Genomic DNA, 16339 nt, shown 5'->3' with positions numbered 1-16339 from the left:
ATCCATGTTTCCCTCACTAGTGAACCCAAGACACTTGAACTTCCCAAAGCAGTGACTCACTCCCAACCTGGAGGATGCAGCCCACTGGTTTCATGGCCTTGAACCTGGAGGTACTGACTCAAAATAAAAAAAAATCGACTCCACTGAAGGCCTTTAAGATTTGATATTTTTTTCTTAGTGAGTGCTGCCCCTGTGTAGAGCTATACCACAACTGTCACATCATGCCAGCGGGGGAGGTGGGAGGTGAGAGGTGAGAGAGGAAGCCCCTATTCGATTACCTCCTTCTTCACTGTTTCATAACTTACACTGAGTTTCATTGGAACAAATGTAAACATATCTTGGGTAGGCTATAATGACCTCACATAAGGTGCAAACACATCATAAATAAATATTAACATCAATGATAAGCAAGATTTATTTCCCCTTCATGCAGAGAAAGGTAAACAGCTACCCAGAAAAGAAGAAAACACAATCTGCGATACTAATTAAATTCCAATAGTCATTCTTCTGCCCTGTCTGATCACTCATTTTGCTTATATTAGGAGATATCATGCAAACCAATTATCATGTCCCTTCTCTATTGTCAATGCATTAAAAAACAGTAACACACACATAAATACATAAATTAAATTTGACCTCTGCCCTTAACCCATCCAAAAAGTTCTCCCTTGAATCTGCTGCAGCCTGCTAAATGTAATAAGTGAGTTTGTGAGTTATGGTTATGATACAGTGCTGAGAGTCGATTACAGCCATACTAGTGACTCCAGAGGTTGTATTGAGGCATGTCAGCACTTTGAGTTAAATGCCAACATCTCACGCTACATGCATGCAGTGATGCTCCCAAAGTTAACATACTGATGTTTCGCAGGTCAAATATTTACTTCCCATCTTAGTTTAGTGTGCTGGCATGCTATTTGCTAATTAAACACATACAACTGAGGCTAACGGGATATCAGTTTTGCAAATATTTCATAGTGCAGATTTATTGGACACACATGCCTAACACAATGTATAACACAACCATTCAATTCATCCAGAGGATGTCATTGAGACCTTTGTTTATACCAAATTTAATGTCCATTTGACAGAAGTACATTTATTTCACTTGTAAGCACAGGCACAACAACGCACTAACTTCATCCTCTGAGAAACAGGAATGCCTGTACAAAATGTCAGGGCAGTCCATCCAATAGATGCAAAGTGGTTGACTGACAGACCAACTGACCAATGGATTTACAGCTTCTTTAGCAACGTACTTCTGGACGCCAGGTCGACTGACGTGCAACCCGAACTGTAGTTTCGACCTGGCGCCGAGACAGTACCGCCACACGAAAGAGCGATCTCAATTTCCCGAACAGTGTTATTCGTCCTCTTTGCAAACGATCTCTGCACGGCTCGCGGTCAATCAAACGACAACCGCGCAAACGCACCTGAGTCAGACACGCACGCGGCCACGCCCTCGTTCCTCGAGCTCTGCTCCACGCGCCCGGTGAGACTCGACTTCAACGGAGGAAGCCGTTCAAAAAGTCAGTAGTTTTTAAAAATATCTATACGATATGTGTCTGTTTGTTGTTGAAATGTAACTATACGCTGATAATTTACGCAGCAATTGTGGTGAGTTTGGAGATTAAAATGCGATGTTTGCTTGGTTTAGCATGCGGCATGTCGCTAATAACGTCTATCCTTACAAACGCGACCAGACGTGTCAGAGATAAAACGTAGGTATTTTGTAATTTTAACAAAAGTTAAAGGAACTGCAGCATTGAGTATTGCTGTTTATAATTGTTTTGGAAGCCTATAAAAATGCGGTATGATAGCAAGTCCCCTGGCAACGCAAAGATAATGTTACGTTAAATGGGAGCTAATGTGTGGCTACCATGAAGCTAGCCAATATTATTGAACTGACTATGCTAGCCAGCTATTAAGTGATGACGAAGCAAAAACTCTCAAATTGTAGTTACTTCAGCTAAGGATATTTTTCTCGTTTCCATCTTGTTGAATAGTTTAAGTGGCCACTGCATAGAAGGCCTTGAACCTTAACATGCGTGTTTGGCATGTTTCCGGTGTGGTTTCTGGTCATTCAGTACATTTTAGTTTTCTCCCCTCTTCAGTAACTGTGAACGCTTTCAGGATGTTTCCAGCCCATGGATCACATCGAGGTTCCAGAGGAGTCTCTTTCGCACACATCCTCCCACACATCCAGAATGCTCCTCCCCCGTCAGGACTGGCTAAATCATATGAACCGCTGTCTACCTCCAATGGTCCGAGCAGAGATGCCTTTGGCCAACAAGGGAAAAGGACATATAAACCCGGTGAGATTCACAATGTGATTTGCTTGAATCCCACAGGATTCTTATCAGCAACATCTGTCGTCAGTGATAATTTATCATTTATTACAACCAAAATGGACAAATCAATATAGGTGTAACATTTTGAATGTGCTCTTTCCACACTTTTATTTCACCCACCAAGGTTATGCTAACAAGCCATCGGTTTCACCTAAAATGCTGATTGACAAATACATGCAAGGCGAGACAGATGCAGTGTCTGTGCTTCATCAGCTTGCCCAGGTTTTGCAGTTCCACCTGGAAATGAAGGAGACTGTGACTCCAGGTACAGTAAAGCTTCCCAGCATGTCATGTTCAGAGAGCCTCAAAAGGCCATTAGCATTGATTATACTTGATGAGAAATGTATTTAAATGTAACTTGCATCAAAATCTTGTCTCGTGAATCTTAACTTCCATAAAGTAACTCAAGTCGGCAATAAATAAGCCAGCCAGCCTGGAGCTGGTGTCATGACCTGTCCACTTCATTAGCTGTATGCATTAGTAGTAGCAAATGCAGAAGTGAGATTTTTGTGATATAGTGGTTGAGATAATAAGCAGCGCAGCTTTACTCGCTGTGTGTTTTGAATTCAATTAAATTTTATTTATATTGTCATATCACAACAGAAGTCATCTCAGGACACTTAACACATTGAGCAGGACTAGAACACGCTCAAGATTTCCAGAGTCAATACAATTTCAAAGTCCCAACATCACCCAGGGGCAAGCGTTACAGCGACAGTGGCGAGAAAAAAATGCCTTAATAGGCTTTTATGCAGAAATATTGTGCAAAATCTCGTTTTATTGATGGAGAGGTATTGAAGGTCAACTATTGCATGCAATGTTCCTGTAAGTTATTAAAAACAATAACGGTACCAATGAAGCTCCAAAGCTTTGAACTGTCCGATGCAGCACTACTTATTAGTTATAGGTTATTTACATCCAGTGCGTCGGTGTTTGTGCTGGTGTGTCAAGTGCAAGGTATATGCGGAGATGCTGCTGTGAAAGTGACGGGACAAATTCAGTTTCACCTATTCATGTCATAATAATAATTATTGTAGAGATTAAAGCCAAAAAGAGCCAAATATAGTAATCCCTATGACTACTGATTTCATTTCTTTCACAGTTTGAGGTTTCTCTGAGGTTTGGTAAGGATGAAACCTGCAGGCTCAGCTCCTCACATGAAGATGAAGCCAAAATATGACTGCTTACTAGTAGCTGATGGAAAAGCAAATCCACAGCCAGAGCTGAGCATTTTTCACCATTCATTTTCTTGTTTTCTCAGGCAACATATCAGGGCTTTATTTCGCATTTTGTGTGGTGATTGATGGGGTCGAGTACAAGACTGGCATGGGAATAACAAAGAAGGCTGCTCGCCTCAAAGCAGCGCAGCTCGCTCTGCCGGACCTGCTGCCCACCTTGGAAAGTCTGAAGTCTGTCCTTCCTGAAACATCAGGTTAGAATCTAATGCTAATCACAGTATGTCTTTCTGTATTACATTACAGCATAAAAAACATGTAAGGTTTATTTATACAGTGTAGGTTGACGGTTAGAATAAGAAACAAGACTATAGAGACACAAACTGAACAGACTAATGGCTAACATGATACAGACTCAACTTAAGCTCAAGCAGTTCTAGGCGGTAGAGGACAATGATTTAAAATGGTCAGCAGACGTATCTTATACGCTGGCTCTCCTCTTCAATCATTTCCATGCCTGTTTTTCCCTAGATGTCCCTCCACCACTGCCAGTAAAAGAGGAGCCCTCTGTCTCTGACATACATCCTTGCAGAGCCATTCATGGTAATTTCTTTACAGCTCTCACTCACTTTATTCTCTTGGCAGATATTAGGACAACAGCATTTTTCTTGTTCTGTTAGCTCAGTACTCTGTCCCTCAAAAATGGAATGATAAAGTTCAAGCGCTCACATTCAGGTTTATTTGAGGGGTTGACATCCATATTTGCTGAAATGTGTAGGCATTGTATCCTGTTTGGATTGATGTGATTGATTGGTGTCTTGTTTCTCCAATGAATACAGTTTGGCCTAAAACACTCATTAGTTAGCTGGTTAGTCTTGCTGTATGTCTTGAATTATTATGTTGATTAAAGTTGAAAATCAGCACTGTTATTTCATAATAATTGTTTCTTTTCAAATCCTACAATCCAAAATATTGCCAAAGAAACAAAAAATGAGTAATGTTGTAATATTTGAGGACCCTACTGTATGGAGTATATGGGGGAACTGCAGGAATACTGAACAAACACGTGCTACTATAGAATCTGCAAATCTTCATACATACCTTTCTCATTTGGAGTGTCTACAATAAGATCAGTTAAAGCCCAGTTGATTGTTTTTTCTTCATTATGTTTCTTGCTGTTCAGAAAGGACAAGTTCTGTCAACCTCCAGATTCCACACGCTGTCAGGGATCAGCTCACTAAACTGATGAACCGCCACCCAGAGTTCTCTCCCTGTGCAGGCACCACAGCAGCATTCATCATTCAGACTTGTAAGTGTGCTCTCACAAAAGCTGGAAGATATCATGGTCTAAAGGTTGACTTGTAAACAGTTTAGCTAGATTCTGGCTATCCAGTGACAAACGTCAAAATCTCCTTCCATCCTTTTCGGATAATGAGTATCCCTCTTACACAATGTTTAACCATGACTACCACCCTGAACATGAAGGAATTATCAAACGATTGCATTAGACTCTATGGGGCACAACCAGATAGTTGTTGGACCCTGCTCGGGGCAAGGCTTCGTGAAGGGTCTAATTCATCCAAAGATGCTTCCACAGTATTGATGAGAATGTTTTGGAGCCTGTGTCACAGTTTCAGTTTAAGTATTTTTTTTTTTTAGGTTAGAGGTCATATACCTTTTGTTCATACCCTGTATGTCATTTTAAAAATTAACAAAACAACATCAGACACTTCAAATATGAATGCAGTTACCTTATAAGCTTTACAATATAGTATTTATTGCGGTGTGTACAGCTGTTAATGGTACTTTGTTGCCCATGTTATGTATACTATATATATAAAAAACTGTAAGCTAGGTCTGCTCAGAAAATGAATCTCACACCTGTATGAATGCATTGACCTCTGTATAAACTCCTCTCCCTTTAGCCAGCGGATGTGAGGTGGTTGCTGTAGGCACAGGGAACTACAACACCAAACAGAGTGCCTCTTCCAGTGGACGGATTGTGCACGATTCACATGCAGTAGTCACTGCGAGGAGATCACTTATGAGGTTAGCAGCAAACAGAACTGTACATTAGATAGTTTGGGTCGTGTTATGCCTAGAAAAGAAAAAAATATCCTGTGCAGTTTCATGCACTGAAGAGCGAAAGTGTTAATAACAATATTGATAATTACAGATAATATATATACTTGAGAAAGTTGTTCACTTTGTGTAACCCGTCTTGCAAGTCAAGGAAAATACTGTATTTCTTGCACGGGTCCCTAAGATCCAGATAAAACACAAGTTTAAACACCTCTAATACTGAGAAGTTTGTAAAATGTAGCAGATGATGCACTAAATGAGCACATTTTGCCTGTTGAGTAAGTGTGCATTGACCCACTCTCAATGTGAGTGCATTTTGCATTTTTTTTTTAAATGTTTTGTTCAGTTGTCTCCAGGTGTTCTGAGATCTAATGAATGTTATGATTTGTATTGTCAAATTCCTTTAATTTCACACATGTCTGATAACCACTAATTGCAGATTCATGTCTCTTTTATTTCTTTGCATGGTTTAATGGTTTTAAATATTGACTTCCATGTGTTGATTTGGACTAGTACAGTAGGTTTAAGATTGAGATACAATAAGTTTTAGAAATATTTCACTTTTAGAATGAATTAATTTTCGTGCTGCAACAAATTGATCATTTGCCAACTATGTTGATAATCCATTAGTCATTCGAGTAATTAAATGAGTTAATTATTATAATTAATGATTCAATTGGTCATAAAAAATCTCTGATTCCAGCTTCTTAAATGTGACTATCTTTTGGTTTATTTACTCCTGACAGTAAAATGAATAGGCTTGAGTCGTGACAACATTTTCTTGATGTTATTTTGGGCTTTTTGAGAGGGAAAAAAAAAAAGAAAAATACATTTTGCTATTTGAAGATAGTTCACTCTCAAATGAAAGATTATAAGATATTTTACTAGTTATTCATGGGTTAAGATGTAATGTGTAGTTCTTCACGTCTAGAAACTGTTACTGCACATATTTACACATATATTCATCATCATGATCAATTCTCACGCTGTGCTGTCAGGTTTCTGTACCGCCACCTGCTGATGTTCTTCAGCAAAACGGCCAATCTGACGGAGAAGTCCATCTTCCAAGAGAACAGCAGCAGTGGCCTCCTCGGCCTGAAGAGTGGCATCACCCTCCACCTTTATGTTAACCAACTGCCAAAGGGTGCTGCTCAGATCCCGTCCAAGCTGTGAGTGTTTGATTGTCTATCTATTCTTTAGAGTTTATCATGAGGCACTGCCGATCAAGTGATGCTGTCCTTTAGAAGTAGCAAGTAAGGTAAAGGTTGTGAAAACCAAATATTGCCAGTTGTTTTGCATTCAACCTCATGTGGCAGTGTTTGTTAGCCGTTTAGTGTTTATGGGTACGTTTATACTGCCAGCAAAAGTGGCCAAATCAGATTTAGCCTTTCCTCAGCTGTGTGCTCTATTCTCAGGCGCCTGAACCCACTCTCCATTTCGGCATGGCAAGTCAACAACGAGATCAGTCTACACCTGTCAGTGGAGGGAAAGGTGTTAAACTGTTACTTTCTCTCATCTATGGGATCCGCACCATCGCTGCCTAAGTACAAATCAATTTGTTTCTTTTAAAGGTGTTCTCAGTTTTCTCGTCAGCCTTTGATCACTCCTCCCTCAAGGTGGTCAGCATGTCCACGACAGACAAGCTCACTCAGTGGCAGGTGTTGGGGTACCAGGGAGCCTTACTCAGCCACTTCATTGAACCCATCTATGTCCAAAGCATCCTCATAGGTATGTCAAGTCATGCTTCTTAGACTAGAAGGGTATTTCTTCAAAGAAAATGTAAAGGCAGCCACCCTAGTCCAGTTCAAATCATGGCTGACACCTCCGATATTGCTACATTGTTCGTGTTGTACAGTCGTTTTTGTTTGTTCAATGCATCTTGGACTTCCACAACACAAATTTGGGGGTCAGAGATGCATTGTACATGTTGTGGAAGTCCGAGATGCATTGGAAAACCAAACACTGTTGTGTGGATACTACAGTGGTATGAACCAAAAATAGACGTAACATAATTGATTGAATACATTTACAAAAAGGATGCGGAAGTCATGCTTTGTCCGGTCTGTCTGCAAGATGAAACAAAACATTGTTTAAAATACTTGGATTCTGAAGGGAGTTCATACATTATTGATGGGCTATATACTAACATTGTCGCTGCTCCATCAGCACTCAACATAACGTCACCTAGGCATTGTTTGTGCCGTAGACAGTCCATTATTTATACACACCAATTTCTGGTCTCTGTAGAAATGGGTTAGCGTAGCACTCTGGGTGGCCACTGAGGGTTACAATATTTTATTACATCCATTTCTGATTCAACAATGTCAGGACATCAGTGTTAGCATGAGGAAAATCGCTACACTTGTAGGTTTTTGTTAGTGTCACACGAATTTCTCTTCTTTCTCTTGTAAATATTTCAAATCACTCAAATTACACATTTTGTTGGTTAGTGATTTTGTGTAATTTGCATTGCATTATTCGTGTCACCTGACTCAAATTCTGAGGTCAGACAATCATAGCAGAATTATAGACTTCCTTGCAAACTGCATATTTTAAGATGCGTCTATAGTGGACAGGTGGTACAGGAACTTACAGCCAGAAAAATGTCTAATATCTATCCAAAGACTCCAAGTGTGTCAGACAAATACTCAAGTTTCCAAGTCAATTAAAAAAAAAAGTGTTGGGTATGATTTTCCATGTGACTCTTCTCCTCTTTTCATAATCATAATGGTTATATGACCCACATAATCTATAAGAAAGGGAAAGTACAAAATGTGTTGTATTGGATATGAAAATGTAGCACAGAACACCTACATGATTGATGAATTGAATTGTTACTGTGGTTAAGTGCATTGCTAGGTGACACTATTGGTTCAGTTGCAGACACGCACACAAAGCAGTCAAAGGTACAAAATTGCAAACGGCCTGCTGGAACATTCACTGTCACGTGTGACACCTTCTTTGAACAATTGAAACCTCACATCTCATTTCCTGCACTAACATCACTTCTGACCTACAGAGAACCCCCTTTATTTCCACAATCATGTTAGGTACAGATGCAAAACAGTACACCTTTATTCAACAGTTTGAGAGGATAAAGAATGACTGAGTTCTTAGATCTGGTCAAAGCTTCCACAAATATAAACGCGAGATGGATCGGATATAATGCCAGAGAACATGTTTACGCATGAAAAAATATTTTAAAAAGCATTTGAATTAAAAAAAAAAAAAAAGCATTTTGGGGCAATCCAATCATAAGTGGACATCACTTAATACTAGTCTAGTGGGGAGAGTGACTTCTCTTCACAGACAACACTTTGACATAACATTGCGCTTTCTTACTTGGGTGTTTCTCTGATTTTAGCAGCTTTTCCCTTTTGCAACACTCAAGCTGTCTCCTTTGTTGCAGTACCACTTCCGTGTACATGCTGTAGGTATTTGCTAAAAAATATAATTTAATTGATGTAATATAATATTTAATTAAAATCTTACAGGTGACATGGGGTGCAGTGATATCCGTGGCATGAAAATCTCTGTGAGCCAGCGTGTGGAGGGTATCACCTCCCAGCTGCCCATGTTCTACTGCATGATGACGCCCTACATCAGCTTGGTGCCTTCTGTGGCTACCAACAGCGCCGATGGAGGCCAATCAACCTACGGAATCAACTGGAGTGAAGGGGACAGCTCCCTGGAGGTTGTGGATGGCCTGGAGGGCAAGACCGTAGAGGAGTAAGGATGACTGTCTAGGAAGTAGGGAGTCATCTGTTGCCACCACATTTTTCATGGAGCTATTCTGTCATATTGGCTGGCAACTCGTTTTATGTTTGGTGGTGGTTTTCACATTGTTTTGGATTGGATTGCAATTATTTGAAATAAAAAAAAAAAAAATCAGAGCTTACTGTCAATCACAGCATAATTAATGACAAATGAGAAATGGATGAACTGATTACATTAATTTCTAGGTTGAAACAATGCAGCCTATAAATAGAAGTTTCCCTGTCAGTCAGTTGTGCTGGGATTTATTTTCATCAAAGTCTCTTCTTTGCACTGATTCCTGTTTTAGATCCCCCTTTAAGAGTGGCCCTGCCCTTGCAAGCCGCCTATGCAAAGCAGCTATGCTCCACCGCTTCAAATTGGTGGCCAAAGAGGCCCAGAGGCAGGACCTGCTGGGAACGAGCTCCTACAGAGAAGCCAAGGTAACCTCAGCAGCTCCTCCCCCACAATGTCATGTTTACCAAAGTAACTCTTGTATTACAACATAAACAGCGGTAGAACTGTTCTACTGAGCTTCTCTGTATTTGTAATCAAAAGCAGACCTATTTCAGAATGAATTGACACCCGTATATGTTCAGTTTGCAATCCTTTGAGATATCAGCTCCAGGCATAGAGATCACACACATCACTGCTTCAGTTCATGTTTAAAATACATTTTTTGATAATTTTATCTATTCTTTTCAAAAGTTCTCTTTAAGAATCATTGTGATTCGTTCTACTTCTTTGTTGTTTTGTCACTGAAGAGGATGGCGAAGCCATACCAGGAGGCCAAGAACGTGCTGAGGGCGTACCTGTTGCAGCAAGGCTTTGGTCCCTGGCTGGTCAAGCTTTCGGTTAGTGATCACTTCAACATGTGAATTAAACCACATTGAGCTGGGGGAAAAATCAACATGCTAGAACCAGTTGTGTTCAGTTTTTTAAAAAGCACTTGTTGCTGTGGAACATTACCATTCTGGTAATATGTTTCTGTTATTTCTAAAGGGATTACATTGAATCCCTGCTGTTGTTTAAGAGCTGGTTTGTGTTGAAAGCTGTCTATGGTTTTTGACCCTCAGGATTATGTCAGATTTTGAAGAGGAATACAAATACTATGCATTTGTTTAAAAAAAAAAAAAAAAGGGGGGGGGGGGGGGATGTTTAGAGGCAAACCCCTACCAGCCCACCACAGGCTTATCTGGTTGACGTTTCTTTCTCTCAGTTTATTGATGTATACACATTGTTAATTTTGATCAGAGCATGCACTGTTTACATTGTTTTACTGTTTAAATAATATTTACTTCCATAGTTTAATGGAAATGAGCATGTTACAATATATGATAACATTTGCATCCTGGTTTTGAACTTTTCCTTTGTGGTCCTGAGAGGTCTGAAGTTTGGGCTCAATAAAGTCACTGTTTTTCATCTCATTGGGGAAAAATCACATTTTTGCTTCATAGTCACCGTTTTGACTTAAAGGAATAGTGTTTAGGATTTAGTGGTACAGTGGCAAGCAAAAGTATGCTAACCCTTTGAAATGTCCTAGTTTTGTGTATGAATTGGTCATAAAATATGATCTGATCTATAGACGCACGCGATGTGCTTCACCTAATGCCACAAACAATTCCAATATTTCATGACTTTATTGAACACGGCCATTAAACATTTAGAGCTGCTGGGAAAAGTAAGTGAACGCTGAGGTAATCACTCCAAAAAGTACAATCAATGAAATGAGTTTGGAGCCAGGTGTAGAGCTACTTTGACATTCAAACATTTTGAGTTTGCTATTCAAAAAAAGCATCTGGTGTTGGGAATCATGCCTCACAAAATGATCTCTGAAGACCCTCAATCAAGAATTGTTGATTTGCATGAGACTGGAAGTGGTCACAAAGTAATCTCAAAGATTAACGGCAGGGATGCCAGGGTGAAATTGGACAGGGGGCCAGGTTTTTTTCAAGTGAGACCTCGGGGCCGGATTACACTTTCGGACTGAAAAGGCCAAACATTGACTCAACACATGGATAGGTAGGCTATTTGAAATTATTCATGAAGGCAAAATAGCCTCACAATGAGGCCTAAATTACATACATTACAAAGGAGGATGATTGACAGGCGCTCTCCTTCATACAATCACGTGCACACTTCATGGCTGCACCTGATTGGACGATCACTTTCACAGCTGTCCTGTCTGCTCCCTGATTTCAAACCGACCAACATGGCGGCTCGTTTGGAAACTTTCTCTTATTTTAGGACAAAAGTTCACCGAAACGTGTTTCTGAAAACATTTTATGCGAGAAATAAGCTATGCAGTGCTGAATCTGTCTTTATTTTAGATCGACAACATTCAGTTTAAAAGATTTTCGAGAGCGTGCGGGAGGCAGCGGCGCACCGTCTCCACACTCGCCGTGAGTCGAATGCATTGCAGGGCATACCGTAAATCCTTTAATATAGCCTCAGCCAAAATCTTTGCGACGCAAACCTGACTGAATGAATGGGAAGGGTGGAAATAACGCTGCCTGTCGACACTTGCCCCGGCCAATGTGACTGGCCGGTAATAGAATACAGGCCAGTATTAGAGGATTCACGGTATATATTTAAAAAAAAAAATAGATAAAATAATAATTAAAAACAATATTCTCCCCTTATCACCCGCGGGCCGGATGTAGGGTTGTCACAAGAACCGATACTTCGGTACCAATTCGATGCCGACACGAAAAAAATAATTCGATACTTGCTTTCTTCTGGTAACGTCAGAACCGAATATACAACTTTTCACTCGGCGAGCCGTGTCGATTCTTGGCGGAACTGACGGGGGCAGTATACGCGTGTGAGCAGCACAGAGCAGTAAGCGGCGCTGAAGAAGAAAACTTGCCGTCTTCGAAAAAGATGGCTTCAGCAGGTGGAAGCGAAAGCACAACACGTCGGCTCGTCGACAAGACAGGTGCGAAGAGTCGCGTGTGGAAATATTTTGCATTCGAGGCGGATGAATCCGGAGCAATTCTTGATTCAAACAAGCCGACATGCAAAAAGTGCCTTATAAGCACAGTATTGTTTGTTTTTATACTGGATGGCTATAGGTCTGTTGGCAGCTGGTACTGCAATTTAAATTCTGTGCAAAAAGATCTTAAAGCACAGTGGTGTTAAATACTTGACAGTTTGAAGCAGTTTTCAATAAATTAGTGAATTTAAAAGTACATGGGTCCTGTTTTTTTTAATTTTTTATTGTGGTATCGAATTAGTATCGAGAATCGTGGAAATTCACAGGTATTGGTATCGACTACTGAAATTCTGGTATCGTGACAACCCTAGCCGGATGTGACGTACAGTCGGGCCGGGTCCGGCCCGCGGGCCGTAACCCTGGCATCCCTGATTTACGGTATTCACCAGTCCAAGTTGTACAAATTGTCCACAAATGGACACTATTTAGGAGAAGTGGGTGCCTCGCCAAGTTGACTCCAAAAGCAAAGTGCAATAATGGTAAAGAGTAACGGCTAAAGGCTTGAAGGAATCATTGGAACAGGTTAACATCTCTGTACATGAGTCTACCCAAACAAATGAACAGACATGGTGTTTGCCTCCTTACAGTGGTAACTGAGCACCGCATGGCACCATGCTGCAGCCCAGTACTTATTTCAGAGTACTTTTTCCACTTGAATGTTCAGGAATAAAGTCAACATAAGGTCGAAGTGCAGCCACAACTTCTACACGTTTAACATACAAAGGCTGCATCTCCATCATTATTCTGCATGCTGGCAATCACTGCATTTTCTGTACAATATCACAAACCTGAAAACATAAAACATAACGGTCAGATCTGGTTGTAAAACGGAAAAACAAAGAGGCCAGTTTAATTGTTTTTCTGTTTTATCCCACTTTGTTTTTTTTTTTAAAACAAAGTAAAAGGTCTTTAGTTATTCTTGCCTGAATAAACGATGAACAGATTTTGTCAGTATGTTTATATTTGCAGAAATGCCAATATTACAAAAAACAAAACAAAAAACACTTAATGTCAGAACAGAACACTTGTTATTGTATCCACAGATCCACCAAAAACTACAGAAAATTACATTTTAGAAAAGCTCATGGAAGCTGTCAAACCAGACGACAGACAGGCTCACAATGAAAAAAGAGACAGTACTTCAAATCTTAAAGCTGATGCGTTGTTCTGTTTATACATCTTCATCACTTTTTAGTATATCACACTGATTTTGGTGATATAGGCATGCAACACATGTCTGGCACTAGAAACCTTCTAGAAAAAACATCTTTCAACAATAATGTATAGTACTTTGCACCCAAAATTTTACCCAAATCTCTAAGTTGTTTGATAAAAAGACATGTATGTTTGACCTCGAAGATGAACTATAGATTTACACAGTTTAAGAGGGATATTCTGTTGGCAGTGATAACCATGAGCTAGGACAGGAAATGTTTGTCCCATGTGCTAGTGCAATGTGCTCTTACCACTATTGCCATTGTTTGTGGCTTTCAGTTTTGTTTTTAAAGGGATAGATTTTCGAATGTACTTCGACTTCAAACATTATATAAAAAGAAAATACAGTACGGTAAAAACAAAAGTCCATGAATCAATGGAAGAGGTTAAATAGATACATGGTATAATCCATGCAGATAAAAGCCATGACAAAATGGTTATGTATTGTTGCAGGAAGAGTTTCAGTGGTTAAGACTTTTTATCTTTGTTTGAAACTGACTAGCGAGATGAGGAACTCTCGATTGCGTCTCGACTCCAGATCGTTCCAACACCAAGTGGCATAAGTGTGATTTTGCCATCATCTTTGCAACATTTGTGTATGTTGTTACGGTTACCTTCCAGACACTACCACCTTTTATAGAAAGCTATTCCATGAGCACCTTTCTATTGTAAAGGAAATAATCCATTTCAAATCAAATTCTACTCAACATTTCATCAGCGCTGTCTCACGATCACATTCCCCTAGGGCTGGGCGATATGGCCTTTTATTAATACCGCAATATTTTTAGGCCATGTCAGGATATACGATATATATCTCTATATTTTGCCTTAGCCTTGAATTAACACTTTGATGCATACAATCACAGCAGTATGATTCTATATGTCAACATTAAAACATTCTTGTTCATACTGCATTAATATCTGCCAATTTTAAACTTTCATGCAAAAAAGGGGAAATCACAACTAAGTCAAAGTTAACAAAACTATTTATTAAACAGTGAGTGGCACAAACATAAAATTGTCATTTCAAAACAGAAAGTGCACGTTTTGTGCAAAAATGTCAGACATTTCGAAACAAGAAATTAATGCACTTTTGTGCATGCTGTAACTCACATGGCGTTCCAAAACAACACTAAATTGTGTAAAAGTGAGTAGTAGCAGCAGTGAGCAAGCAGCCGCTGCCCCCCTGCGCAGACCAGACGCGTATTTCTCCGCAACGGTCGATGAGCGCTTCTGCTCAGCTGTTGTTGATTCTGAGCTATTTTTTTCATTTTGTTTTTGTTTGTTTTCATCTCTCTAGTCTGTTTAGATACACAAATATGATCACATTTGTCAATCAATGTGAGAAGCCTGGAGTTAAATGTCCGCAGCTAAAAGCATATGCGTGACGACGTATACTCGAGTTTCACGATCTAGTCATTTTCTACATCACACAGACTACAAGCCGTGATATATCGAGTATATTTGATATATCCCCAGCCCTACATTCCCCACCCTGGGAGCAGAGCTCCTGCAGGAGAGGGCCGGACTCCTGGTCAGCTATGGCATGCACCGCAGCTGACCACCATAATTGGTTGTAGAACTTACAGAGACATCCTTTTGCAGCCATGTCTGAATGTTAGTTACGTAACCATGACAACATGTTCTAAATAGCGGCCCAATTCTTTTTTGGTTGTTTTTTACAGCTGACGAAAACGACATCATAGTACATATGATCCGTCCTAGAGACCATCTTTTCACGTGGACTCGGGCACGGATTGACGAGTCATTGCCGAGTGTGGTACAGAGTGTTCACACTTATAAAAAAAAATAAAATAAAAAAAAAATGGATTTTGGGGTCAAGTGCACTTGGTGTGGGCCCGGGGCCTTTTTTTTTTTTTTTTTTTTTTTGGGGGGGGTGTTAGTGGGTCATGCTAGTCGAGGTGAAGTCTGAACAGGTCAGTCTTGAGCCTTTTTCGGAAAATGGCAAAATGACTCAGCTGTCCTGACATTAGTCGGGAGTTCGTTCCACCACTGAGGCGCAGAATAGAGAAGAGTCTGGACTTTGCATATTGTTATGCAAATAACTGGCTGCTTGTCACTGGATTCAAACTTGTTGACCCTTATATTGATGCAAATACTTGATTTGTCTCTCTGTTGTTTCATATAAGCAAGCAGGAAATGCTTTGGCTTCCTGGGGTATGCGATGCAGTGAGTGCATCAACTACTTAGTTTAGAGCAGTCTTTGGATGGAGTGGTGTGTTTACTTCCTACTAGTGTGGGCAACAGGAGGAATTACCAGTGCATCATGGAACCTGTGTCCAAGGATCAAGCCTTTCAGTTGTATGTACAGCTCCAGGTTTCATACTTATTTGTCTCTTTTTTTATATGTTCTTGTTTTTTCAGGCGGTGCAGAGTGACTTTTTAAAGTGCAATGCACCAAACTCTGATAGCACCTTTTTTAGACTGCTTGATTTTAAGGCAGGATGGCATTTTAATAAAATTGTCAAATGCTGATTAGTTATATTGGAATACATCTAACTTTTAACGGAGTAGGTTTCTGCTCCAGAAAACCCTTCATGGCAGTACATTGATAAAGTAATGTTGGCATGACACAGTAAATGTTATACTAAAAGGCCAGCTTGTTTAAAGACATTGCATGTGAATAACATCCCTCCTTTTGCAGCTGTTGTAATCATTTAATGTTGAAAATTCCTTTTGGTTGTTTTTCATTTAGCAGGGAAACATTTTGATCAACACTAGTAACTGGCTGCCCTCTAAACCAGAGGAGG

The 16339-nt window shown here is 40.0% G+C and overlaps 2 protein-coding genes across 2 annotated transcripts in view; both read left to right on the top strand.

The window, feature by feature from the left end:
* Positions 1-1440: 1440 nt before the first annotated feature.
* adad1 (adenosine deaminase domain containing 1 (testis-specific)) lies at positions 1441-10452 on the top strand. The gene is made up of 13 exons (XM_084009588.1): positions 1441-1526; positions 2112-2312; positions 2473-2613; positions 3610-3780; positions 4055-4126; positions 4707-4832; positions 5449-5572; positions 6604-6774; positions 7021-7096; positions 7177-7333; positions 9100-9334; positions 9669-9801; positions 10123-10452. The coding sequence occupies exons 2-13, from the start codon at positions 2132-2134 to the stop codon at positions 10234-10236; spliced, it is 1701 nt and encodes a 566-aa protein (XP_083865714.1). The 5' UTR covers positions 1441-1526; positions 2112-2131; the 3' UTR covers positions 10237-10452.
* Positions 10453-15804: 5352 nt separating this feature from the next.
* The window catches only part of bbs12 (Bardet-Biedl syndrome 12), a 43576-nt gene continuing 43041 nt past the window's right edge, over positions 15805-16339 (top strand). The window contains exon 1 of the mRNA XM_084009824.1: positions 15805-15890. The gene's annotated coding sequence lies outside the window, so the exon portion shown is untranslated. The remainder of the gene's footprint in view (positions 15891-16339) is intronic.

Source organism: Eutrigla gurnardus (assembly GCF_963514095.1).
Source record: "Eutrigla gurnardus genome assembly, chromosome: 5".
NCBI classification, from domain to species: Eukaryota; Metazoa; Chordata; class Actinopteri; order Perciformes; family Triglidae; genus Eutrigla; species Eutrigla gurnardus.
Note: the sequence above shows the minus strand (reverse complement) of the source record. Positions and strands in the feature narration are given on the sequence as shown.